The 26,594-nt window shown below is 50.6% G+C and overlaps 1 protein-coding gene across 8 annotated transcripts in view; it reads right to left on the reverse strand.

The window, feature by feature from the left end:
• Positions 1-1,715: 1,715 nt before the first annotated feature.
• The window catches only part of AGBL2 (AGBL carboxypeptidase 2), a 52,655-nt gene continuing 27,776 nt past the window's right edge, over positions 1,716-26,594 (reverse strand). For 4 of the 8 annotated variants that reach the window (XM_019498787.2, XM_019498784.2, XM_019498783.2 and 1 more), the window contains 11 exons: positions 25,633-25,792; positions 24,091-24,217; positions 22,171-22,271; positions 16,427-16,557; positions 15,646-15,712; positions 14,586-14,696; positions 11,882-11,971; positions 10,960-11,055; positions 8,533-8,644; positions 5,532-5,726; positions 1,716-2,008 (listed from right to left, as the gene is read on the reverse strand). In XM_019498787.2, the coding sequence (XP_019354332.1) occupies positions 1,965-2,008; positions 5,532-5,726; positions 8,533-8,644; positions 10,960-11,055; positions 11,882-11,971; positions 14,586-14,696; positions 15,646-15,712; positions 16,427-16,557; positions 22,171-22,271; positions 24,091-24,217; positions 25,633-25,792 (1,234 nt within the window). In that variant the 3' untranslated portion in view covers positions 1,716-1,964. Of the gene's footprint in view, positions 2,009-5,531; positions 5,727-7,191; positions 7,750-8,532; positions 8,645-10,959; positions 11,056-11,881; positions 11,972-14,585; positions 14,697-15,645; positions 15,713-16,426; positions 16,558-22,170; positions 22,272-24,090; positions 24,218-25,632; positions 25,793-26,594 lie in introns of those variants that run through there. The other 4 variants (XM_019498785.2, XM_019498786.2, XM_059722411.1 and 1 more) reach the window with 4 other exon arrangements.

The raw sequence follows: 26,594 nt of genomic DNA on the forward strand, positions 1-26,594 counted from the left end.
TACTCCCCCCCCCCCCACATCCCCCACTGCTCTGGGTCCAGCCCTGTTCTGCCCCCCACTACTCCGAGTCCAGCCCTGCTCACCTCCCCTGCCACTCCAAATCTGGCCCTGCTCCACCCCACCCCCCCGACCCCCACTGCTGTTGCTCCAGGTCCAGCCCTGCTCTACCTCTCCTCCCCACCGCTCCAGGTCTGGCCCTGCTCCAGCCCCCTGCTGCTCTGGGTCCAGCCCTGTTCTACCACCCCCACCATTCCAGGTCTGGTCCTGCTGCCCCCCTGTCCCCCCATCGCTCTGGGTCCAGCCCCACTCTACCCTCCCTCCCTCATGCCACTCCGCATCTTCCTGGGCCATGTCTGCCTCACCCTCCCTGCCGGCTATTCTGGGGGGGTTGGGGCCAGGTGGCAGGTGTGGCGCTGCCACCCTGATCCCTCGCCCCTTCTCCCTCAGGCAGAGAGGCACAGGGAAGTCCTGCTGCTCAGGTGTCCAGGGCATGTTTGCTGCTGCCACAAACTTCCCCAGCAGCGGCTCAAACTTGGGCCCACAGAGTCAATCGCCACCTGCTCTCTAGGCAGCACATTCGCAGTTGCTCAAAAGCATTATGGACAGACAGACACACAGACTAAGCCTTTTATTATATTAGAATGCATAGCTAATTAAATTCTCTCTCTTTAGAATGTGTAATTCTATTAATAAGAAGCTTTTATTGGGTATAGATTAACTTTGAACGAGGAACTGGGGATCAGGAATAAGGAACTGAGAATACAGAATCAACTTCAGCCTCCTACCCAAAAGTGGGTCTCAAGAATATTTGAAAGGGTTGTGAGCAAGTTGGAGAAAAACACAGGAAAGCATGGGGTTCCCTTTGCAGACTGGAAGCATTCCAGCTTGCAAGAAACTGCTTGGATGATTGGAGACATGTGCGTATGTGAGCCTGCACATGCACACCCACATGACCAGCATGCAGCCAGGCAGGGTTGTGGGAGCAGCCCTAGCAGCTGGATGCAGGTAAGTGTATGGGAAATGGGGGTTGGAGGTCCAGGGCTTGGGGACTATCTGGGTGCTGGTGAGGGGGGAAAGGTGGGGTGCCTGCCAGCAATGGAAGAAAGTGGTCAGGCACTGAGGCTGCTTGGGGGGGTGGGGAAGTTGCCTGCCTCTCCAGCAGGGTTAGAGAGCAGAGGGAGTCCTTTGGGGATGGCAGGGAACTGTGTAGCTGGGCCAGTGGCACCAGGGCCAGTGCCCGTAATCATAGGGGCAAGGCAGCCAGGAGACATTGCTTGGGGGGCAGGTGGGGCTGTGACCAGGCTACCTGGTGTCGCACAGGAGCCCCAGCCCAGGGTGCAGGGTGCCACAGCTCCCTCCCACCCCCCCTCCATCCAGCCCATACTGGGGCTGGACTCGCTCTGCTGTTGCCCGCATGAGCTGGAGCTGCTGCAGCCACTGTGCTCCAGCCTGAGCTGGACAGGTACAGCTGGGGGCCCCCTCTGGCAGGGTTGGGGAAAAGGGCAGGGGACTGCGGATTGGGAATGAAGGGTACTAGCATGGCCCGGGGAAGCAAGGGACTGTGGATTGGGAGTGAGGGCACTGGCAGGGCCAGGGGTTCATGGCTTGTGAGTGAGGGCACCAGCAGGACCAGAGAGCTATGGGTCAGAAGCCCAGGGGACTGTGGGTGGGAATTGGCCACTGATGTTTAGAAATGGGTCCTGGTACAAAACGGGTTGAAAACCACGGTTTTAATCAGTCTGGGAATGTAGCTGAGCAGGGGTTGAGGCACTTCAGCTGGGAGTCTCTTACATGGAATGGCTGGCAAAGCCTCTCACATCTCTGTGCTTCAGTGCAGAAGGGCTGGAAGTCAAGGAGCTTCCATATCCCATCTGGAAGGGAGAAGTTGATGCGACTGGCTCTGGTTCAGCTTGAGGGGGCTCCCTTGCCAGGAAGTTGGGCTCTTGGTGAGAGGTTTCTATCCATCAGTGGAGTTGTGGCTGGTGCTTCAGAGTTCCACCACACAGACCTAAGGGACAGACATGGCCAGGCATGCTCACTGCCTGGGGAGACCATGCCGCTCAGTACTCCTGGCAGGGCAGTGGGATTGGGCTGACCTTAACTCTGCTTCCTTGTATATTCCTGTCCCCTCACCCTACATGGTTCTATCCCACCCAGCAGCCCTGTCTCCTGTAGATAACTCAGTTTATGACTCGTTGCCTGTTCAGTGCTTACTCTGGGTTCCTCCCTTATCCCATCTTGCTTGTACTCACTTCATCCCAAAAGGTTCTGCCCCTTTTTCTGTCACCATTCCCTTGGCCTTTCCCAGGAGCACTCTTGCATCCTTATTCCTTACCCCTAGCACAGTTCTTCCTGCATTTCAAGGGATTCTGACCATACCTGTCTTACTTCCAGGGCACCTGTTTCAGCCTCCATAATTGTCTATCCCTTTGCTGCCCAAGAGCTGAGAGCTCCCATACCCTTCTGCTCCCTTCCAACAGCTCCTGTCTCAGATCCCCTATACAGCTGTCTCCCATGACTCCTTCTTGGTGCTGCCCCCAGTTCTCACCCCTGCTCCATCAGTCCCATACCCTGCCCTAGCAGTTCCCCATCCTGGCCAATTCTTCCTTCCCATTTGTATGCCCTCCAATTCCTTCCCACTACCGTTCTTTCTCTAGGGTTGCTACTCTATCATCTGTCTTCTACCCTAAGGCCCTTTAACTCCCTTGTGCCCCTCTTCCTAAACTCCTCCCATCTCCAGGGACTCCTTCTTTGATGGGCTACACCTCCCTAAGGTCCCCCAGCATCCTGCAAGCACCAGTAGTACCTGCAGTATCAACATCACTGTAGCATGCCCTGGCTCTGCAAAGATCTGGTGCTCAGGTTTCCAAGCAGCGTCTGACACCCCTCCCCTCCCCCCCGCTTCACACCATGAAGGACTGCTGCCCTGGAAGCATGCCCTTCCCAGTTTCCAGAGGTGTAGGCACAAGTCTCTGAAGTGTTTTGACCGAGGTCAGTGGATACCCTCTAAAGGCCTTTGTTGCTACATGGCCGCTGAAGTCAAGCACATGGTATGGAGTTGCTGGGACAGGGTAAGGAGTTGTTCCCACTCCCTCTGTGCTCACACCAAAGGCGCTGCCTTTCTTCCTCGCTCTCAGATCAGCACAATGGCTGGAGGAAGCAAACCTCCAACTATTCATGGGGCACAAAAATGGGGCCTCTTGAGCATTTGAATCCAGTCCCTGCTGTCATAACCAACCATATAATTTAATCCTCTACTAAGAGAATGTTCCAGATTCTCCTTCCTCTGATGGTTAGAGATCTTTTCATTTTCAGCCTAAATTTATCACAGCTAGTTTGTTCCCTCTGCTCTTGTGCCAACAGTGTCCATTACTTAAGTAACTCCTGCACCTCCCCAGCATTTCCCTCTCTGATGTATTTATAGATATAAATACAGCCCAGATCAGCTTTTTTGTCCCAGAAAGCTCATCTGACACCTTTTTCAACTCTACATTTGGTCCAGAAAAAGATAGCACCAAAAAAACCTTGCTTCTTGCATATTTCCTGGACCTTCACAGCTACAATTGTATTTATAGCTGGCAGTCCTGCCCCTTCAAAGTTGTGGTATTGCTCGGTCAGATGGACAGCTTGGTTTAAGTCCCTTCTCATGGAACAGGCTTTTGTTTCCAAACATGGGCCTCCTCTGGTCTGCAGAATCATGGGAGGTGAGGGCTCAGAGCCATCAGATTTCTCTTTTCTCTAGAGAACACCCCAGAAAGAAGGGTCCCTAAACTGAAGGGCAGAATAACAAGACAGTCTCACATTTTGCTGCTCTGGATTCAGCCAATAAAAGCAAGGATCACTGTCCCCTCCAGGCCAGGGGGGTGGAGAAACATAAGGAGTCTGGACTATGTGGAACCGATGGTACTCCTTTAATCAAGGCTGGGCAGATAGAGCTCATAGATCAAAGGGCTCTACCTCTGTGTGCATGTTCAGATCATCTTAGAAGTTGGCAGTCAGGGTAGAAGTAGCTATGGAAGTTTAGGCTTACTTTGGTCAACACGTCCTAAGGGAGAGCACCCCATAAATTTGGTGGGTCTTGGCTTCAGGGATGATGGGGGTATGGCTCTATGCAATAAGGAAAAAGCATTCCCCAATGTCTGTGTAGCTACAACCTCCCCTTCTCCCCCTTCCTCCTCCAATGGTTCTTTCACTGGCTTGGATAGGCTTAAAGAACTGCCTCTAGTTTACTTTTATACCTCTAGTTATTTGCTCCCAACAAAGTGCAGTGCCTGATGTAATTTGCTGGCTTCACTCAAGTTGGTAGGGTCTCTCTAACTAAAGAGTCACCCCAACTGGGATACTTCCTGCTCCCTGTTGAACTCAGAAGCTCTTTCTTTTAGGAATGCCATTCTAAGGAATTCTTGTGCCTCACTCCTTCCAATTCAAGCAGAGTGAGCCCTGGCGGGGCAGAAACGGGATATTGCTGGAAGGGCAAGAGCAAAGCTGCTGTGTACCGAGTGGTACGACCTTCCCAGTAATCCATGTGGGTTTGCATCCTTGCATGAGTGGATCCAACATTTACCAAAAGGGAAGTGCAGCACAGCATCCCTCAGACCATGGGATGAATTGCTGCTGGAGCCTTTGGGCTAGTAGAGGACATCAGAGAGTGATGGAAGAGCAACTCTGGGGCACCCTGCATCAGCCAGGGGCATCAGCAGAAGGGAGGGACAGGTTCCTTCTTTCAGCACCTCATCTCAGTCAACAGGAAATACAGGTGGGGGTGAGCAGCAGGGAGCAGGTTCAGGAAAAGGAAACCTACCCGTGGCCTCCACTGTCCCATGCCGAGCCTGGCACCCTGCACCAGTCACAGCTCTGGGGTTCCCCCGGGGACACCAGTGGCAGAAGAGGGGGGTGACTACACCACTACATCCCAATGGATCCACTCCTGCATCTTTACTATGCTATATACTGCCTTCTTGTACACTTATGCCACCCTAGCAGAAACTGCATTGCTGAACAAAATGGTGCTTGGGCTGGCTCTGACCACAAATGCAGACTGTGCCAACACCAAGCTGCTGGGGAGGACAAGAAAACAAAGGTCTGAGTAACAGTGAGAAACAGGCTCCAGCAGCATCAGCTCCCTATGGGAACAAATACTGCTTGGGAACAGGGCCCAAGGGGTCAGGAGAGAGGTTCCCCCCATGTCTTCTTCATAGTGTGGCTGTGACAGAAGAGAATTCTTTCTCTCCCTCTTCTACCACCCACATACCCGCTGGTCTTTATCTGATGGAGCAGAGGTCCCCCCCACTCAGCCTTTTGCACTAAACTACCTACCAGGCACTAGGCTGCAACAGTGGAATCCAAGCCTATCCTTGAATCAAGCATGGGGTCCATGTATTCCAAGGGCAGGTAATAGGAATTTACCTGTAACTGCTTCTCTGCTAAGCCCTTTCTCTTTGCTTGAAAGCATGCCAGCCACCCTGGGGACCCCTACAGGAGAAATGTAAGCCCCAGTGCATCGGCTTCCCTCCCACTGCTCCCTTTCTTACCTGTGGGCTGTTCCTCAGGTGGCTGTCCATCCAGTTGTGACTGGAAAGGTGGATGGTACTGTTTCAGAGGCACCAGCAGAGGTTTCTGTGTCCTCAACAGGGGGATGACAGGGATGAGGTGAGGCCGATGGGTCTTCCATAGGTTCTTGACTAGGGGGCTGAGCTGATGGCTTATTTCATGGGGACAGGGACGAGCTTCAAGGGAGAGAGACAGTGAAAACAACAGATTCATTTGCATGGGTAACCCAGTGCCTGGCAGCTTCATGTGGCACAGCACTCCAGTGGGCAGCCACTCTCACTCTCACTTTAGCCTCTGCTTCCCTCAGGACTCAGCTGAGTGCCCCAACTGGAGATCATCAGACCCTGCCAGCCAAGTAGGGCTGATATGAGTGGCTGTGAAGGACCCTGAGGAACCTAGCAGACCATGTAGAATTGGCTGGAGATGGAGGCAAACACCTTGTGGCAGTGGGGAGGACCATAGCACATGTCATCAGCCTCTCACAAATCCCACTGCTTCTGCCCAATAGTCACCTTCACTGGACCCATTCTGCTCCCCTCAGCCCCCTCTCAGAACCACAAGGGATGGGTACTTGTCAGCCCCACAGGGGCTGAGACTCAAGCAGCAGAGCAGAGAGACAACCCCTTCCTCTACCAGCCTGAAATATTCCCCACTCTTCAGCTAGACTGGCCATGCCACATCTGACTGTGAACAATTCAATCTTAAGGAGCTGCCAGAGAAAGGCATCTCCCTACCAATAGGTTCTAGGAGGAGCACTGGCTGCAATTAGGAATCAGACCTTACATTTGTCCAACCAAACTCATTCTCTTCTACTGAATTCCTCCCATGACCAGCAGCATGACCAGGGATCTGGGTTTTCCACTTACTGTGGAAAAACATGGATTTTCTACTTTAAAGAGAAAAAACTGGGAAACTGTGGGTTTCTCCTTGCAGTCTATCAAGGTATATCAGGGTTACACAGTTCCACAAAGCAGGGGCTGCTTGGGGCTGGGGGAAGCAGGACACAGGGGGTGCCTTGTGCATGTGTGCAAGCATGTGGAAGCCAGGCAGGGTGGTGGAGAATGGCTCCTACAGCTCCCTCCAGGTAAATCAATGCGGGGTGGGAGGGGGAGCACAAGTGATGTGGTGAGGGGGCATGTGTACCCCCAGATTTCTGCTCCCAAAATGGGGTGCAGAGCTACAACTGGGCCAGACCACCTCTGGGCAAGAGCTGCCTCCATGGCCTAGTGGGCAGGACCCAGCACATGAGGGAGTGTCACACTGCCATGGCCACCAAGGTGAGGTGCCCCTGCCCGCCTAGCAGCAGCAGGGGGCACAACTCTGCCTGCCACTGCCACATGTCACCTTGGCAGCCATGGCAGCGTACTGCATCACCTGTGCCCCCCCACACACATCGCCTGTACCCCCCACCTCTCCATACACCCCTGCCTCCTCACAAACTAGGGGCAGGTGGGGCTAAAGCTTGGGAGTGAGGGGCAACAGCATGGGCGGGGGTAGGGCACTGGTATATCAGGGTTACACAGTTCCACAAAGCAGTGGGGGGGACAGCCACAGCTAGACCTGCATCCTGGTGAGCGAAGTGGGCACAGGGAGCTCTGATTTTCCATGATAAAAACAAAATCAAAAGCCAAAATATATAGGTATTTAGAATTTATTTTATTATAATGATTGAGGCACTGGTACGCTTCCAAACTGCTTTAAAATTGTAAATACAGGCAGTCCTCGGACTTACGACACAATTGGTTCCTGAAAACCATGTTTTAAGTTGAAACATTATAACTCGGGACCAATTTTCTCATAAGAAACAATGTTTTAAATGGGGGATTGGTTCCTGAACCAAGGCCTGATACCCTATTTTCACCAAAAATACCCCAGAATTTTGTAGTCAATCAATTATAGATGAGTAATATAGCTGCATTAATGTATTTATATTGTAAATAGCAATCATATTGATTTGGAAGGACTTCTTTGAGGTGACTTTGCTGGACTTTTTGAAGGGCTCTTGGTTGGACTTTTTGAAGGGTTCTTGGCTGGAGTCTTCTCAGGAGTCTTGGTTGCAGGTTTTTCTGGAGACTTGTCTGCTTTCTTTAAAAAAGTGTCCAAGGAAGTTTGGACAGATATTCTCCAGGGAGATGGGTGATGCAGCGAACTTGTTCGCTGGCATGGTGTCGCATCGGATCAAGCATTGTAAAGTTGAAACTGATGTCATAAAGTTGAAACAGGGTGTCAATTTATAAACTTTGTAAGTGCAAAAGGTTGTAACTCAAAACGTTGTAAGTCGAGGACTGCCTGTATATCAATAAATCATTGTGTTCCTATATATATATATATATATATATATATAGTGGTGATACCTATATATATATATATATATATATATATATATATATATATATATATAGTGGTGTTTTACTTTAATTGCAGGGGAAATGTGGATTTTGGAGTTTTTAATCAGAGAATTTGGGATTTTTAAACAGAAAACCAGGATCCCTGATCATGACCCATCTAAGTGCTTATGCTGAGGTTAGGTCTCCATCAGCCAGCTAGTACTTGCAGAACCACAGGGGGCATGGAACAGGCCCTAATCACTTACTAATATTTTAAATAAGATAGCAATTAATTTATCTTTGGAGCTGCCACTGCCCTTGTAGCTTGGAGAATCTGGGAAACTATGTTTCATCTCCCTCCTGCTTTCTGGGCTTGGTTGCTACAAATTGTCAAACCAGCATTATAATTAAGGAGTAACTTGTTCAGTTCACTTCGTACTTGGTAGAATAATTCTACTTCTTCCCCAGAACTAACCTACCAATTTTGAGGCTGCAATTCCTGTGGTTTGTGGATTTTAGGTGGAGTAACAAAATTGCCCTTATAGAAACTGTAGCAATTTTAGCTATGTGTGGATCCTGCTGTCCCATAATCATACACACCCACACTTTCTTAGCTATGTCTTGATACTGCTATCCCCTAATCATACACACTTACTGCAAGAAAATGTGTGCCAAGACAACCTTCCTTTTAAATGGCGAGACTCTTGAATAGCATTTAGTTTTCTCCTCTGCAGATAGGACATTATTATGTCTTCTGGATTCTTGCCCTGTGAAGAAAGCACTGAAATTGTAGAATCATACTGTCAGAGTCATCTAGTCCAAGGCCCTGCATAGCAATGGGTGTGCTAAATACTAGGGACACACCGATAGAGATTTTTTGGGCCGATACCAATGGTCAATTTTTAACAAGCCATATCGGCTGATACTGATCCAATACATGGCCAGGCAGCTTGGAGAGCAGCGTCTGGCCGGTAAGCCTGCTGTGGGGGAAGAAGCAGGGGGAGGGAAGGGGTGTGGTGGGGGGCAGATCAAGGCTGCCACGGTGAGGGACAGTGGAGCTGGCACTGGGGTAGAGGGAGGCACTGCCCAGCTGGGGTGGGGTGGGGCATGGGACAGAGCTATGAGCGGTTCATCCAGGGAGCCATGGGGGTTGGCTGTTGCTGCTTCGGCGCACCCCAGGAGACATGGGGGGGGTGTGCCCCCTGTATCTTCATGCGGGGCAAGGGTGGGCTGCTGCTGTTGGTTGGGGCTGGGGCACTGCCCAGCTCTTCCTGGCTGGGGGCTCAGCTGCACTTGGGGCAGTGGCACTGGGAGCGGGGCTGCAGCCACCCCAGAATTTGCCATAGGCCCACCAACCCCCCTCCCGGCACCACTGCCCTGTGAATGGGGCTCTGGCTGGGCCAGGTCATGGGGCAATCCCCACAGTGCAGCAGGGAGCGGGGCAGGGGTGAATGATTCACCCCTGCCCCTATGATTCACCCCTGCCCCTACCCCACTGCCTCCTGCACTGTGGGGGTCTCAATCTGCCACCCCAAAGCCCAGGTAAAGAAAACAGATATAAACTTACCTGCCTGCTCAGCCAGCTGTGATCCTGGCTGCGCAGGGTATGTGTGTGCCCCTCCCAGCCACATAGCAGCTTGCGGCCAGGCTGCCCTGGGACTCTACCTGCTACCTGTGATTGGAGGGGCTGATCCTGGTTAGCCCCTCCCTTCTGCCACATACGTGTGCCCCCCATACCTCCTGGGCTGCACGTAGTGGCAGGAGCCACCCCCTGCCATTTCCCCCAGATAAGCCACAGCTCGTTCCCATGCCATGCCCCGCTCCCTCCCTCACCACAGGGGCCTCAATTTGCCCTACCCCTTCCCCCGCAACAGACTTACTAGTCTGACACTGCTCTCCACACTACCGGGTTGTGGTCCTGGCTGCCTGCATGCTACGCTGCAGCTGCGCACGTGAACAGAGCATTTATCAGCAACATTATTGGCCACTCAGCCAAAAAAAAAGCCAATTGCTGATACTGTCAATTTTCCTTATATCGGCACCAATACAATATGGGACTGATGTATCAGTGTACCTCTAGTAAATACCAAATCAGTCTCTCCTCACAAGGAGGAACACCCAACCCCACTCCAGCAAGCCATCTCCTGAACTTGGTAGCAAAGTTCTGGCCCGCACTTTGAAGGGCCCAGCATTTCCCAGGCTAGCCAAGTTTCCAAAAAAATCATGACAATTGTACACCCAGCCTACAGAGTTCCTTGAAAGTTAATGGCTCTTGGTTATTTTGTTAGCAAGACTACGAGGCTGTGGCAGCCACTCCCTAGTATTAAATCCCCATCTGCAGTGGGAATCTAGGAGATAACAGCCCAGCTCCAGACCATCCAGCACTTGCCCCATGATGTCCATGTGACTGCCAACATATACCTTACTTCAGCAATGTCCAGGAAGTGCCATGGATCCCTCCAAACTATTCATTGCACACAGGATACCTCGGATGTGTAGCCTGGAGTGGACATATAGGACACACTCCTTCCCTTCCCTTACCAAAACTGGAAATGGAACCACTATAGGGATGGAAGAAGCTGCTGCTAAACAACTCCTGCCCCATTCATCATGTTCCTGGGCACTGGCTTCTCTGGATAATGAAGCAGGTTTGTTTTTTTCTTTCACATTTTTATCACTTGGTATTGGGAGAGCTCAGCCGGGTGAATGCTACAGAGCTGGAAACTGTACAACCCTGGGTTAAGTGATGCCCCTACCCCAGGCTTAAAGACCTGCCATAGCTGATGAATGGAAACAGACCAGGGTGCTGGGACAGCAAATGTGCTGAGTGGCGGTTGATTCTGAGCCAAGCAGAGGCAGCTGTTAAGTGAAAGTTAAAAAAAAACTCCAGCTGTGGTTCCCCAGGACCAGCTCCATGGTCCTTGTCTCATGTTCACATTCTATTCCAGCTGATGGAAGCTGAGAGCCCACCCAATAGCATAGTTTGGCCTTGGGAATGAGTTGGGGGGCAAATTCAATAGTGTTTCTAGCAATAAGGGAACGGGTGTTGCTGAGTGAAAAAGGAGAACATTCCCTATTACACCTGTTTGCCACTGCTATTCTCCATGCACAAAGACAGCGTGCTGACAGGCTGGTGGACTCGGCACATGGGACTTGCCACATTTTTCTCTTCTGCCATCTGTAACGATAGTAAGAGGGGCATTTCACACAACAAGCAAATCAGTCCTGAACTCTGGAATGATCCTTTCCTGCAGTCCCTCTGCAGTGGACAGACAGAATGTAAACCAGATCAAACACCATAAACATCAAACACCAGGCACCACTCCCGCAACAGAGGAACCTAGGCCTGAGGCTCTAGATTTATCCTAGAGATAGTAAATAGGCTTTATGGCTCATCCTGTCCAGTCTGCAGCTTCCACTGCCTAGAAAACTGACAAAGAAGGACTCTGACCTCAGGCCTTCCTAAACTATTAGTCTGACAGAAGGCAAAGTAAAGGTCCACCTTATACATTGAAGCAAGGTTTTGGGGGGGAATATCTTCTAGTGAACCAGCTTTATAGTTGATTGAATCCAAACTGTATAGTTGAAACTATACAGTAGATCTAGTAAAATATATTACCAAAAACCTTGCTTCTCACATATTCCCTGGACCATCATCATGGCTACAGCAACATTTTAAAACTCCACTACTAATATGTCTCTATATAGGGTGACTATACGTCCCAGTTTAGCCAGGGCAGTCCTGGATTTCAGAGGCCAGTCCCAGCCGGCTGGTTCAAATTAAAATGAGTGTCCTGGAAATGCAGGGACACAGGGCACAGTCCATCAGGAAGGCGCAGCAGCATGGTGCACCACACCACACAGCCCTGCCCCACTCGTACCTGCAGCAGAGCCACTGACTTGAATAGAGAAAGCTCCTTGGAGCAGGGGATGGTTGTGGGCATGCCTTACTTCCAACATGTGGCCAGCTTTCAACACAGATCAGTACTAAGGGCTCCAGGTACCTGCTCAGTTCTCTTTCCTGCACTGCTGCATCTGCCTGAATTCTTGAAAAAAGCAGGTCGTTTTCTTGATTTGGAAGGAGCAACTCTCACCTGGAAGAATTGTAATACAGTGTCTTTACTTGTTCTGTGCTGCAAAAGCCAAGTCTCCCACAGAGAGGATCCAGGAAACTCAGAGAGAAATGGTGAACTATGGGGTTGCAGCATCAATGGGTGGGGTCACAGGGGTGGGGGGCTGAGGGTTGGGCGTGAGGGGCCACACTGAGAAAATGGGGCCATAAATAGGGTCATGCTGAGGAAAAGTTTGGGAAGCAGTTCTCTAGGCACTAGTCATGGGGCCCTGCAGATCCAAGTAGTAGGACTGGAGGTCTGGTCTGATAGCACAAGGTAAGATCAGGGGCCTGCAGCAGAGAGAGACTGAGTTTGGGGGCCCTGAGGCCAGAGTTCAAGACTGGAAATAAGATGAAGTAGCCTAATCAAGGCATGGAGCTGAAAACCCAGTGATGAGTAGGACCAAGTGAAGCACCCAAAGCTTATGCTGATCTCTGAGGTCAGTCTCCCTCAACTGCATAATCATTTCACCATCAAGGTATGGCAGATCAGGTAATGGGGTGGGTGGTACCCTGGGAGGCCAGAGTGGAAGAAAACAGGATAAATGTGACCACTAGGGGGCACCACAGCCACCAAGAAGTGGGTCCTGTCATGCTACCATACACCTTCCAAAATCAAATGGTACCAAATAGTACCTGCTCCCTTCTGGTACATTTTGTCCTGCTTCTGAGCACTTTATCCTGCATGAATGTTTCTACACAAATCTTTTAAAGCATTTCAAAGGCATTTTGAAGCAATGCCTTTAATGCTACATCTGTCCACAGCCTCAGCAGTTGCCTCAGGCTCTGTTAAATATGTATGGTATTAGAGTAAGAACATATTCTGAACAGTTCCATGGTAATGTTTGCTACAACCTCTAACATGCACAGCTTGCTGATTATCAGTCTCAGCCCCCATATATCACCAGAGTCTTGAACCAGCTCATGTGCAGTGCAGGGGCTGTGTTGGCTTCAAAATGTTATTTAAAGGTCTGTTTTTTTTGGGAATTGGCTTATAGATATAGATATATGCATTATAAGGGGTCAAGATGGGCAGCAGGGGTTAAATGGATTTCCTAAGAGCGTGGGATACACACACACAGCTTCTCATAGCCCTGAGAGCAGACGAGCTGTCTAGCACAACAAGACCAATGGATGGACACAGTCTAAGAATGAAGGAGGGCATGCCATGACACGGGATCACAGACTTGTCTAACACAGACATGTTGTCTAGCACAACAAGGACACACAGCCTGGGAACCAAAGAAGTATGTACCATACTGCCCCATAACATGAGAGAAGTGACACCAGCAACAAGGCCTCAGAGAACAGGAGGGCCTAAGTCCTGTTTTGGGGAAACAGACCAAATTAGGACAAGGCCCGGAAGGCTACATGGATGCGTGACCACAGAGAGACAACCAACCAGAGATAGCCATGGATGAAGAGTCATCAGGAGTCATCAAGGGGGAAGAAGAATACAAAAGCAGAAATTTGAGATTAACGAAGTGTCCCATCCCTCCCTTTGTCCCGTCCCTCCCTGTCTCTCCCTGTTTTGCTCCCTGAGAGGGGTCCCCATCCCGGTCTCCAAGGCCACCATGGACTGAGGGCATACCAGTAGTCCATCTCATGCACCCCACTGGAGGGGGGCTGTAGGCCTCAGCATCCCACCTCCAGACTGCTGACACCTGAGAGAGAGAGCCTCAGAGAGGAGCCTGCATCCTGACCAGACGTACTTTGACTCTGATGACAGCCCTAGGACTGGTAGATATAGAATTGTTTGGTAGTTTGCATTGTCGCTTTTTTGTTCTCACTCTGTATCAATAAACTCGACTATTATCAACTAGCAGGTGTTGTGGTCAGTTTGAGAGTTGTGCCTGCCTGGAACAAAGGTATGTGTGCCAGGTCCAAATCCAGTGTCAACAGCTGGACCAACAATCAGCTGAAAGGACTGATGGTTGCAGACTACTTTCCTAATTAATATGGACAAACACCACAGGTGCTCTACTTTGTACAGTGAAGGTTAGCCTCCCTAAGCCCAGGCCCAGGACCTGCCTTGTTTCAGAGCCCTTATGAAAGTATTAGCAGCACAAGGGAGAAACAGAGCCCAAACCTGAGACAGTCAGATCTCACAGCATTAAGCTTATGCCTCCCCTGTAGCTCCACAGCCTTGAATCTCACCCTGGGAAAACTACTTAAGAAGCTGTAGGGAGACTGCAGTCACCAACCTTCCACACTCCCAGCCTTTTGGGGGTGGACTCCCTCTGCTGATGTACTACAAGCATCCTATATCAATAGCATCACAGTCAGGGACAGGAGACTGGATAACAAGGCATTTGTACAGGACACAGGTGTGCTTCGGGAAGAAAGCACCCCCACTTTCTCCTGCCATCTCCAGCTGTAGAGCTGGGCTGCATGGGTGGTGTCAACTTACCCTTACAGTCTCTTTGCCACTCCCTGTTCCTCAGCATAAACCCTTCTCTGTTCAGAGTGGCTGGAGTGTTACCCAAATCCAGCCCCTTATGTCAGCCAACCCTTCAGCTGGTAGACACTTGCAGGGAGTTATGCTGTTACCCTGAAAAGAGCATCTCTTTGCCCTGCCCCAGCTGCTGGGTTCTTACCAAGAGGCTTTCCCAACCCACCATTTTCTGTGGCAAGGTGTATTTCTGGTGCAGTTCATTCCTTTCTTTCCTTGTCCGGAGCCATCTCTTCTTCCTCTTCTTCTGGTTAAACTAGTTTGGAGAGTAAAGAAGCATTTCTCACTGCTGTTTTCCACAAGAGATAGGCTATTCCTGGGCCTGACAGAGACAGCAATCCCTGAGATGAGCCCCAAGGCCATAGCACCCATGTCTAGCCTTTACCTCCTGACAGTATGCTTCTCCCTACTGCCTTTCAGCTGCAGCTGTCCTCCAGGGAAGTGTGGGATGGAGTTAACAGCTTCCAGGAAAAGTCTGGCTTCCATTCCACCTGGCTAACTTCTTTACTTCGAATGCCCAGGGCCTGGCCTTCTACAGTCTAGGCAGTGCCCAGCTGTAGTTGATGGCATTGCAGGAATATCTACATCAGCATCCCTAAATAAGGTTAGAAAGGACAAACAAGTCCACCTAAGCCTGCATCCTGTCCATGATGGTGGCCACTGGATATTTGACAGACAGCCACAGCCTCTCTCATAATATTCTTAAGGAAACTATGTTTGGGATCCCTTTCAGGATCTATACCTCAAAGAAGGGGAAGACAAAAGACCCCTTCAGCTGCTGCTGCTACTGTTCTTCTACGTCCTCATGCAGAGAGCTATCTCAAGGTAAAGTCAATGATGATGAGCATCTAAGTCCAGCCATCAGAGCACCCCTGGGAATTTGCCTGTTGCAAACATCTGTGTTAGCACTGAAGCTGTATCCCTTATCCTCTGCTTGGCATAGCTTCAGCCAACCTGTCTCAGGGGGCTGGTTGCTCCTGGACCAGCCCCATCCACCTCTGATGAAGTGAAAGGCATAGAGATGGGAAAAAAGGAGGGTAATGCTAGGAATAGGGCAGAAGATGGATGGGGTGAGCCCTGGGCTGGGGGTTGGATAGGGCAGTCAAGGACCCCTAGCATTGTCCTGCCCCTGTAAGCACTCTTTGCTATGAGGTCACTGGCTGCTGCCCCTTGGTGGGTCCTTCCCATGACTGCATGGGTCTCACCTTCTCTGCCAAGCTGAGTAAGTGAGCAGGGAGGCCATCTGAATGGGAGCTGTTGGAGCCACTGGTGCTGTGCCAAAAAGAAGGGGAGAAGGAGAGAGACCATGAGTTATTTACAAAAATTTATAGGCCTGACAGACCCCTTCAATTCCACCAATCTGACCTCTCACAGGGCTCAGGGCAGAGAATCCCCGAGAGCTCTCCCAGCTCCTGGCTGTGCTGAGGGACATAGTGTAGACTCCCAGGACTGGAAAATCTGCCCATCTAAAGTTATGGTTATGTCTAGCTGGCCTTGTCACCCATTGGCTCTCAGACCATGCCTGCCTTTGCTTCTGAGATTAGACAGTACTCCATTCTCGAAAGGTCTTCCCACTATGGGGTTGCCCAGAGTGCATGATGGAGTTAGTTCTCCACCTGTCCTTTGCTACCAACTTCAAGCCTCTCCTGAGTTGGGTATCTCAGCTCTCTTCACTCATGCACATGAGCCAATTTGTTCCTAGTAACTCGAACTAAAGAATGGGAAGCCACAAGGGTCCTGCTGGCCTCCTCTTGCCTGTTGGTACTCACTAGTCATGGAAGGGAACAGATAAACTTTCCATGGGCTGGGAGAGGTGCAGGAAGCACAGCCTGGCTGTCATGGGGCATCTCACAAGCCACAGAGCACAGCTGGCTTCCAGTGGGGGGCAAGCCTTCACTCAGCCATCTCCAACCACAGGCATAGGTGGGGATTCCCAGAACTGCAGCACCCTGCAGGAGGGTTGCAGGGTGGATGGGACCATGGTACCTGGACTCAATGTCTGACAGGGAGTTGTCACTCCAGGTGCCATCCAAGTCCTCCTTATGCCCACGCTCCTTGAGCTTCTGACAGATTTGCTGCCGCAGCAGCTCCTGCAGCTCAGCCATACATTGCAGAAACTGAGGGAAGAGAGGAGAGAGTTGGGCCAGCAAGGACAGCACTCTGGGGGGGGTGTGCACTCAGATTCTATGTGCACTCAGATTCTATGCACACAAAGCCTTGGTGAAAGGAGCATTTACATCTCTTGATGTACAAAGCTGGAGACAATGGAAACTACTGCCCCAGGCAACTGGCCACAGGCTGAAGTGTGAGCTGAGTCAAGCTATGCTGTGTTAGGGGCTTCCCTGAGTTATACACAAATAGAGCTGCTTGTTTGGCAGGCTGCATGGTGAAAGGGCAGAGAAAGTCAGCAGGCAGCAAGAGAAGCATCTGTGAATTTGACTGTGGGAGAAAACACAGGCAGCGCTTCATGGCACCAGGCACATGGGAGCAGAGTTAGGCATAATGAGCAAAGAAAGTGCCTTCCATTCATGGCTGCTACTGCAGGCAAGGAAATGGGGCTTCAAAGCTTTTCTATCAAAATAAATAAGACTACAACAAAGAAATACCTTACTTCAGATCATCCATTTCTCCTAATTCAGAAAGCCTGCTGTGGGTACTGCTATGGGCAATGCCACTCTGCTCTGTAACATGACAAATGGGACTCAGAGGGTATGTGTACACATGCTCCTGACTACGCAGTACCACTAAGTACTGCGCAGTCCTGGTGGCACATGGGTCATTTTTGACCCTACTGCGCAGTAGCAACGAGCTAATGTGCAGTAGTGGCGGCATCATAGTTAGTGCCCTCAGATACTATGTCACCATAGCGATGAGCTACATCGCTGTAGCTCATCGCTATGGCAACATAGCGTCTCGTGTAGGTGCAGCCAGAGACTCTGATTAGCAGGGCTTCAGAAGTGCCAGGGTTGGGATGGCTGGTATGACTGGCCACAAAACAGCAGGAATCATTTGCCAATAGCTGGCCAGAGGCCAAGGCACTTCTACCCAATGCCAACATGTCTGCAACTTGTAGCAGCCCCACAGGGCACCAAACCACATCCTGATAACAAACAAGTATGTGAGGCTGCTACCCCCTGCTCCTTAGCATATATCCTCTCCATACAGAATGCCCCTAGTTAAGATGAAACTAAGCTTCAGTGTAAGCCTTGTGCCCACTGACTGCAGAGCACTGGCATAAATCTTAGTCTTCCCCTGCACTCTACTGCCAGTATGGTTCCTCTGTCTAATATCCCCAGTAGCATGCCTTGATTCTGGCAGTGCACCTGCATGCCCACAGTCTGTTCATATGCTGCCCCATACCTGTTGCCCACCAGAATCTGGAATAACTACAGATGTGGCCATGCCTCACCGCAGTCAGAACCCATCCAGAGCTGGTCTAACAGGGTGTATCTATATGTGCAATTACAGTGCCTGAATAAATTGCAGAGCTTACTGCTCTGGACTTAATTGCTCCCAGGCAAACCATTTGAATGTGCACCCATGATCAATTAACTCTGGAGCAATAAGCTCCTCAGTTTATTCAGGTGCAGCACATGGAGCCTGGGCAGAACAGCCCTGGCTGGCAAGGGGCCCTGCGGGGTTCAGTCTGCCAACCTGGGGCTGCTGCCCCCAGCTCAGTGTGCTGCAGAGGGGCTGGCTGGGGCATGAGGGAGCTTCAGTGTGGGGCTACACATGTTGCTGTTGAGTGTTTTACTCTGCAGCAGGATAGTACTTGTATTTACAAGTACTATTCTGCTGTGAAGTAAATTAGTTTACTCCTGCCTAATAGGGGCACAAGTGTAGACACCAATTCTCAGGTCAGGGCTTTAAACTAGGCACGTCGATGAAGGGGGAGGAAGGCAGCCACAGAACACCAAACCAAGAGACACCCACAAGGACAGCCCAGCCAAGTCAGGCGACGAGCACAAGAAATACCCAGGTAAGAGACACGGGCCCAGACAGTCCGGGGATTGGGGGGAGGCTCATACACCCTCAGGAGGCCTTAAATGCCTCTACACTAATGCTCGCAGTATGGGGAACAAACAGGAGGAACTTGCCCTCCTGCTAGCTAACACAAACCCAGACATAGTGGGGCTCACTGAAATGTGGTGGGATCCAATGCATGACTGAATGGTAAACATTAAGGGCTACAGGCTGCATAGGCGGGATAGAACAGGGAGGAAACGTGGGGGTATGGCGCTCTACGTCAAGGAGAAATACACATCCTCTGCAAACAGCACTGGCTCTGAGGTAGGGAAGACAGAGGTGCTCTGGGTCAGAATACAAGGGAGTTGGGGGTAAGGAACCTAACGGTGGGGGTCTACTACAGGCCATCTAACCAGGGAGAAGAGCTGGACCGGGAATTCTCAGGTCAGCTCACAGAGGCAGTTAAGTCAAGGGAAGTGGTCATCATGGGTGACCTAAACTACCCGGACATCTGCTGGGAAGAGCAGTCAGCCAGATTTGACTGCTCACGTACGTTCCTTGCTGAGATACAAGACCTCCACCTAACCCAAGAGGTGCACAATCCCACCAGGGGAAATGCCTTGTTGGACCTGGTCCTGGCCACAGGTAATGACCTGGTGAGGGGACTGCAGGTGCTCGACCACCTGGGCGATAGCAATCATCGCCTACTGGAATTCACCATCCAGCGCAGGGTATCAAAGGCCTGCAGCAAGGCAGCAGCCCTGGACTTCAGAAGGGCAGATTTCAATGCGGTAAGGAGACTTGTCCGGGAAGCACTGAGGTCCTGGAGGGGAGGGGAGTTGGGAGTCCAGGAAGAGTGGTAGTTCCTTAAGGAGACAATCCTCCAAGCCCAAAGGGTGACAATCCCCACGCAGATCAAGGGGGGCAAGAGTACTCAAAAGCCCCCATGGCTCACCAAAGGTATCCAAGAATGCCTCAAAGCCAAAAAGGAGGTGTACACCCAATGGAAGGGAAGGGCCATAACCGAGAAGGATTATATCTCCTTAGCTCGAGATTGTAGTGAGGCTATTAGTAGGCTAAGGCAGAGATGGAATTGGGACTAGCGACCCGGATCAAAGATAACAAGAAGTCCTTTTTTAAATATATAGGGGGTAAAAAGATGCCAAATAATGCGGGGCCTCTGCAGGACATGCTTGGTAATCTGGTGGTAGCACCAGATGACAAAACTAATCTCTAACAGATTCTTTGCTTCCATTTTTCTGAGCAGGGACAGGGACATCCCCCCACTGGGATTCCAGACGGACCCAGGGGAGGCACAGCCCAGGGTCAGCGAGGACCTAGTCAGGGAACTTCTGGTGGGACTGGATGTGTTCAAATCAGCAGGTCCTGACAATCTCCACCCCAGAGTGCTGAGGGAACTGGCAGAAGTCATTGCAGGACCCCTGGCACAGCTCTATGAGCACTCATGGTGCTCTGGAGAGGTGCCATAGGATTGGAAAAGGGCCAATGTGGTCCCCATCTTCAAAAAAGGGAGGAAAGAGGACTCAGAAAACTACAGGTTCATTAGTCTTACCTTGGTCCTGGGGAAGCTCTTTGAGAAAATTATCCAGGAGCACATCTGTGAGGGGCCAGCAGGGGAGTTTATGCTTAGGGGCAATCAGCACGGGTTCATTAGAGGCAGGTCCTGTCAGACCAACCTGGTGGCCTTCTATGATCAGGTCACAAAAGCCTTGGACGCAGGTGTCACGGTGGACGTAGTCTTTCTGGACTTTAGGAAGGCCTTTGACACTGTCTCTCACCCCATCCTCTTTAAAAAAATAGGCGTCTGTGGTGTCGGCGCCTACAGTCAGATGGGTCACAAATTGGCTGGAGGGCCGCACCCAGAGAGTGGTGGTGGATGGGTCATTTTCGACCTGGAGAGATGTAGGCAGTGGGGTCCCCCAGGGCTTGGTCTTCGGGCCCGCACTGTTCAATATCTTCATCTGCGATTTGGACAAGGGGGTGAAAAGCACCTTGTTCAAGGTCGCAGATGACACTAAGATGTGGGGAGAAGTGAGCACGCTAGAAGGGAGGGACAGGCTACAACTAGATCTTGACAGGTTATAGAGGTGGGCAGATAAGAATATGATGGGTTTCAATACGGACAAGTGCAAGGTGTTGCACCTGGGGAGGAAGAACCAGCAGCATACCTACAGGCTGGGGAACTCCCTTCTCGTCAGCACAGAGGCAGAGAAGGATCTTGGAATCGCTACTGATGTGGGGACGCGGTCAGGAAGGCTAACCGCACTTTGTCATACATCCATAGATGCATCACGAGCAGGTCCAAGGAGATGATCCTCCCCCTCTATGCAACATTGGTCAGGCTGCAGTTGGAGTACTGCGTCCAGTTCTGGGTGCCGCACAGTTGACTGCGAGTAGATTCAGGCTAGATATCAGGAGGCACTACTTCACTGTCAGGGCGGCTAGGAGCTGGAACCAACTTCCAAGGGAAGTGGTGCTGGCCCCTACCCTGAGGGTCTTCAAAATGAGGCTAGACAGCCACCTAGCTGGGGTCATTTGACCCCAGCATCCTTTCCTGCCTATGGCAGGGGGGCAGACTAGATGATCTGCTCAGGTCCCTTCCGACCCTACCTACTATGAAACTATGAAGACAGCTGCTCTGATGCACTGTAATTATCATGGGTGACTGGTGCCACCTGAGTCGGGGGGGGGGATGTGTCCCTCCCCCCCAGCAGCCAGTCAGTGACCGGGGGGGGGGGCCATGGCCAATGGGGTAGGGTGATGTCCCCTGCAGCCAATCACACTGACCAGGAAGCGTGAGTAGTATTCCCGGAAGTGCCAGTAGCGCCCTCAGAAGTGCCAGCAGCGCTTCATGTGGCACCCCCACTCCCCCACTCATGTGGCACTTGCAGCAGGAGCACTGGCCCTCCTGCCTGCCCCCCTGCCCATCACCTAAGCAAAGAACGCTGCCTGTCAGGGATGCTCTCAGGGGGTGCACCAATGCTCTCAGGGGGTGCACGTGCACCCCCATGCACCCCCTACTCATCACCACTGGTAATTACAGCACATCACAGCATGCTCAATTAATTTAGTCTGCTGGAGTGTGGTAATTACTGCACTCCAGCAGACTCCAGCATCACGTGTATCAGCAACCCTGCACTGAAAAATGGCAGCAGGGGTGCTTTAGCTAAAGCTCATTCGACAAGCTTCAGTTAAAGCTCCCCCGCTGCCATTTTTCAGCGCGAGGATGCTGATACACGATGCTCCAGGCACTTTAATTACAGCAGCTCTTGGAGTCACTCTAATTAAAGTGCACCCACCCACCACCTCCTGGAGCACATGTATAAACACCCTTACTGCACAGCTAATTAGTCAACTGTGAAGTAAACATCTTGTGTAGATGCGCCTCTCTTTGGACGTTACTAGAGCTGAACCTCTGAATACGTGGCAGGGGGATGGCCTAAGGAAGAGACTGGGGAATAAGTTTGGCAGGATCCCTGCCCAAAGGTGCCAGAGAAGGAAAGCTAGGGACGGAGATGTCATAGAACAGCAGCACCGCCCAGAGCCCACCAAGGGGATATGGTACCACCTAATATAGATTCCTTGGAAATTCAATTAAATTTCCTTGCAGGCAAAATCTGTGCAAAACACAGAGGTCACAAAAGGGAGAGGAGGCAGAGATGGGTGAACCCTCACCATCTTCCCTGGTCCTGCCTAGGTCCCACCCAGTCTCATCTCTAGTGCCACAGGAGCTGGGCTCTCACCTTAGAGCGGTCAGGATCACAGAAATCCAAGAGAGTGTCGCAGATATGATAGCCCAGAGACTTGAGGTCCTCTGAGGTAAAGTGTGAGTCACTCTTCTTGCCTGGTAGGGGTGCAAACATAGTCTAAAGTCCTTCGATGCCACAATTCTCAAGGTCATCTGGCAGGGGGTACACAAGTGATTGCCACACTGCCTAGCAGGGCTCCCTGTGCTCTGTAGCACTGTGGATCTTAGGCATGCAGCATCATCATTTGACTGTGCCATTGCTGCAGGCCTTCTCCTCTGGAAGAGTGATTCCTGGCTGCACTGGCTACTGAGCTCCTCACAGTTCTTTCTTTCCTTCACACCTCAGCCTACCAGCCCCACTTGCCCAAGAGGATCCTGTGGCCACATGCACTTTCTCTACCATACAACCATGCTCTGCTCTGCCATCTGCCATGCATCTTGCCTCCTCAATCCTTTGGCTTCCAGCCCAAGCCCCTCCCATTGCTAACTTCAGCTCAGTTCCTTCCCTAGCCCAGCACAGACAGGAGCTTACCAACAATTCCAGAGAGAAGTACATGCTGTCATGCTGAGATGTGGCTTTGCTGCTCCTCCTGCCCCATTTCCCTGGGGGCTGGCATAGAGAAGCAGCCTGCTCTCCATCTCTAACCCTCATTCTGTCCCACCTGGTGAACTTTCCCCTCAATTCCAACCCTTCCTGCTCTCTCTGCTAGCTGCTTTCCTGCCAATATGAATGCAGGTGGCCCTACCTGCCTCAGAGAGCCACCCCTAGAGCCCAAGTGCCTTTTGGCCACTGTCCTTTCATGTCAGAGCATATTGGATAAATTGCCTTCATTGCTCTCTTCCTCTGGAGCTCTCTCAGCTGATCTTGTCTTGGCACATAGAAGCCATTACACACTGGTGACCCACCATCTTCCTTAGTGGGCACAACTACACAAGACATTTACTGTGCAGTTGCCTAATTAACTGCACAGTAAATGTCTCAGCATCTACACATGCACTCCTATTAGGACACATGAAACTAATAAACTCTGCAGAAGAGTAGTGTTTTCGTGCGCAGCAGCACATGTGTAGACACGGACCAGCTCACTGGGGCACAAGGATGCTTCAGTGCCAGGGCTGCTTGCCGGCCAGCCCCGCACTGAAGCACCCTTGTGCCCCAGCCAGCCCCTTCACAACACAATGAGCTCAGTTGGAGCAGCCCCAAGCTGGCAGGCTGACCCCCTGAGGGCTCCCTGCCAGCCAGGGCTTCTGTAGCCTGGCTCAATGTGCTGCGCTCTGGGCACACATCTAGATGTGTGCCTAGGAGCTTCCCAGGAGCAATAAGCTGTGCCAACAATAAGCTCCACAGTTTACTGCTGCCCCCTAATGGCACATGTGTATGCGCCCAGTATGTTACGCTTCCTTGATTTTTGAGAGACTGTCCTCTCCAAGCTCTCCTGCTACCTCCCTCTGTGGCCATTTTCATGATTTTTATTTCCCCTTAGCTCAACAGGGTCCCACAGAAGTTTTTCCTCGCCCTCTCCTTTTCTCTCCTTGTGTTTGCACTCCAGCCCTCATCTCTATGCTGGGGACTTAAACTACTGCAGCACTTCCCTGAAACCAGCTGCAGTAAATTTAATGTGGGCAAGCCCAAACTCCTCTTCCTCCCTGTACCTAGTGCTGTGGCTCCCAGTACCAGTTTCCCTCCACATTCAGGCTGGCCACACAGGAGACACTACCCCAAAGGTTCTGCACTGCCAGACAACTGAGGGTGCCACCTCAGCTGAGCTCTCCCTTAGCCTCAACCTGGGGAATGTGGGTAAAGAAAGTAGGTCTACTGGAGGATAGTAAGCAGCCTCATTCCAGATGGAGTCTAGCCTTCCGTCTTCCCAGTTTCCCCTTGCAATGGGACATTTCTGTCCTGCAGAACCCTTACCCAGTGTCGAGCCACCAAAGGTGGACTCCATGGTGTAGCTGTTTGGGATTCCCATCCTCCACATCACAATCCGACCTGTCCCTTCTTTACTTTTCTGGACTTTAAACTTGCAGCTGTGAAAAGAAAACTGAACACCAACCCAAATGGTTTAGCACAATAATGGGACAGTGTGAGATTCCTTCAGATGCTTGGAACTTGCCCCAAGAAAGCACAACTTCTAACAAACAGGGGCCTTCCTTCTTTTCCTGAGAGAAGCCATTTTGAAGTCTAAAGAACCCCTCTCATATTAATCCCAATTTTACTTTCATTCTATATCACCCTTTGCCCTCTAATCACAGTTGCCTGACCTTAGAGAGCTGGGAGAGAAAATCACTTGGACTTGCCAAAACTGCCTTGCCAAAACTTACCAATTAACAAAACTTTTTTCCCTTTCTTCATTGTTGGGAGCTGCTGAGCTATTTTTTTAAACTGTGCAAAAAAAAATTAAGCCAAGGCAAAGCCCTAGCATGGAAAACTTCAGCCCAAAATGACTTAAATTTGGAGAAATTAGAAGCAACTGAAAAATAGGGGCTTATATAAATGAACAGTGTTGGAGAAGCTCAATTTTACCCAAAATACATACATACATACATACACAAAAGACTTAATTAAACAAATACAGCTAGAAACCTAGCCCACAAATTCATTAGGCACATTAACTTTGACTGTGGTGGATCTAGAAGTCACCCTCCTCAAAAGGAACATTATTGGTGTCTCAATAGTAAAACATCAAAAATATTTTTTTCTAAGAAGCTTTAAATCAACCCCATGCTCCCTGAACCTGGGCTCTTCCTGCAGATGCTCATGTTACATCATGAGAGCAGCTTAGTCAACTTCTCAAAACATAAAACAAAGACAACTCCAGACAACTCTCCAGGAATGGCAAACAGAAACAGGCCTGGAAGCAGGGGCATCACCCCTACTGGCTGCTGTGCCTGAGAAGGTGGAATACCGCCTTGAGGGGCACATGTGCATTTTCCTGGGGACAAATCACAGTGGCACATATTTGTGCCGCTACTATTTGTCCCCAGGCATACCTCTGCATGTGCACTCCAGCACACAGCAAATTGTCCTGGGTAGAATAGGTGAGGCTGGGGCCAGCACCTGGGATGGCCCCAGAAGCCTTACATGGGGTCCTGGTGACCTCCTGGGGCTGCAGCAGCAGCGATCCAGGTGTGCAGAGCCTGGCCAGCAGCCAGAGTGTGGCTCTGGCCAGCCAGGCTCTGGTTTCGGGCAGTGAATGATGTTGCCACATGCATCATGCCACTTTTTTTTTGGTGTGTTTTTTTAGATACCAGGATTTCTTTTTGCCCCCACGTTCAAATATGCAATGCAACAAACAAATGAACATGTGTCATGTGCATTTTACAGCACATCAAAAGGCTTTGACGTGCCACAAACCACACATTCCCGCTCATGGGGATATGGCTTCAGGGGCTTCCAGGTAAGCAAAGATGCCTCCTACTCCTGTGGGAGAGATGTTTCTGGTAGGCTCACACACACCTTATCAGGAGCATTTTTGCTCAGCATCAGAGGGAAGATGCGCTCATGGAGCTGCTGTGCTGTAGGTCCTTTGTTGTTACAGCCATACATGAAGACATTGTTCTTTCGGCTGTGCCCATGTAAGTCGCAATACAGCAGAATCTCTCGCTTCTCCAGGACTCTGCAAAAAATGGCATAAGAAAACCCATCCAGAGCCAATTACATCTGTGTGCAGATCATGCATGGGATGCATGCTGTATTGCAGACTTCTGCTCTGGTCCGGGTGAAATTAACATGGTATTCCAAACATATAACTACCAGTAACCATTCTTTTTTGGCATGAAATTTCTTATACACAAAGACCAAAGGGAAAGTATGAGCAAAATACATTCAGACAGTTTTGAGGTACAGAAACGTGGAGGGAAAACTTCTGTTTTCAAATGTCATGGTTTGTGCTCTGAAAAGGCAAACATACATGCTTATTTTGATACCTTCTCGGCCTGCTTAAAGGACCTAAATCACTGCTGAGTCTGGGTGTAAAGGAACAAAGTTCTTCCTAGTTAACAGTGACACACAGGCTTGCCTAGGACTCCACTCGTCTTGCCAAATTCAAAAAGCAGATAGTGCAAACCTTTCCATTCACACAGAACATCATAGGAGTGGCTCCAATATGTGGGGAAATAGGCACTGTCATGGCAGATCACACCAGGGCTCTGTTTAGTCCAATATCCTGTGGTCAGCAATAACAAAATAACCTTCCCCTAGCAGGAGGGAAGATTTGGAGGCTGGCAGTGGCCCCATTATCCACACAGAATAGTTAAACCCATAGAATGAGTATCACTGTAGGAGAGGCCATGTTGCCAAGCGGGTAAGCACTGAACTTGAGAAGGTAGTGGAGAGATGTCAGTCCATGATCTCTATTGCCCTCACCTAGCCTATCTGTAAAAGAGGAGACATGAGAATTGCTTTCCTGGGATTGTCTG

The sequence above is a fragment of the Alligator mississippiensis genome, chromosome 2, assembly GCF_030867095.1.
Source record: "Alligator mississippiensis isolate rAllMis1 chromosome 2, rAllMis1, whole genome shotgun sequence".
Classification (NCBI taxonomy): domain Eukaryota; kingdom Metazoa; phylum Chordata; order Crocodylia; family Alligatoridae; genus Alligator; species Alligator mississippiensis.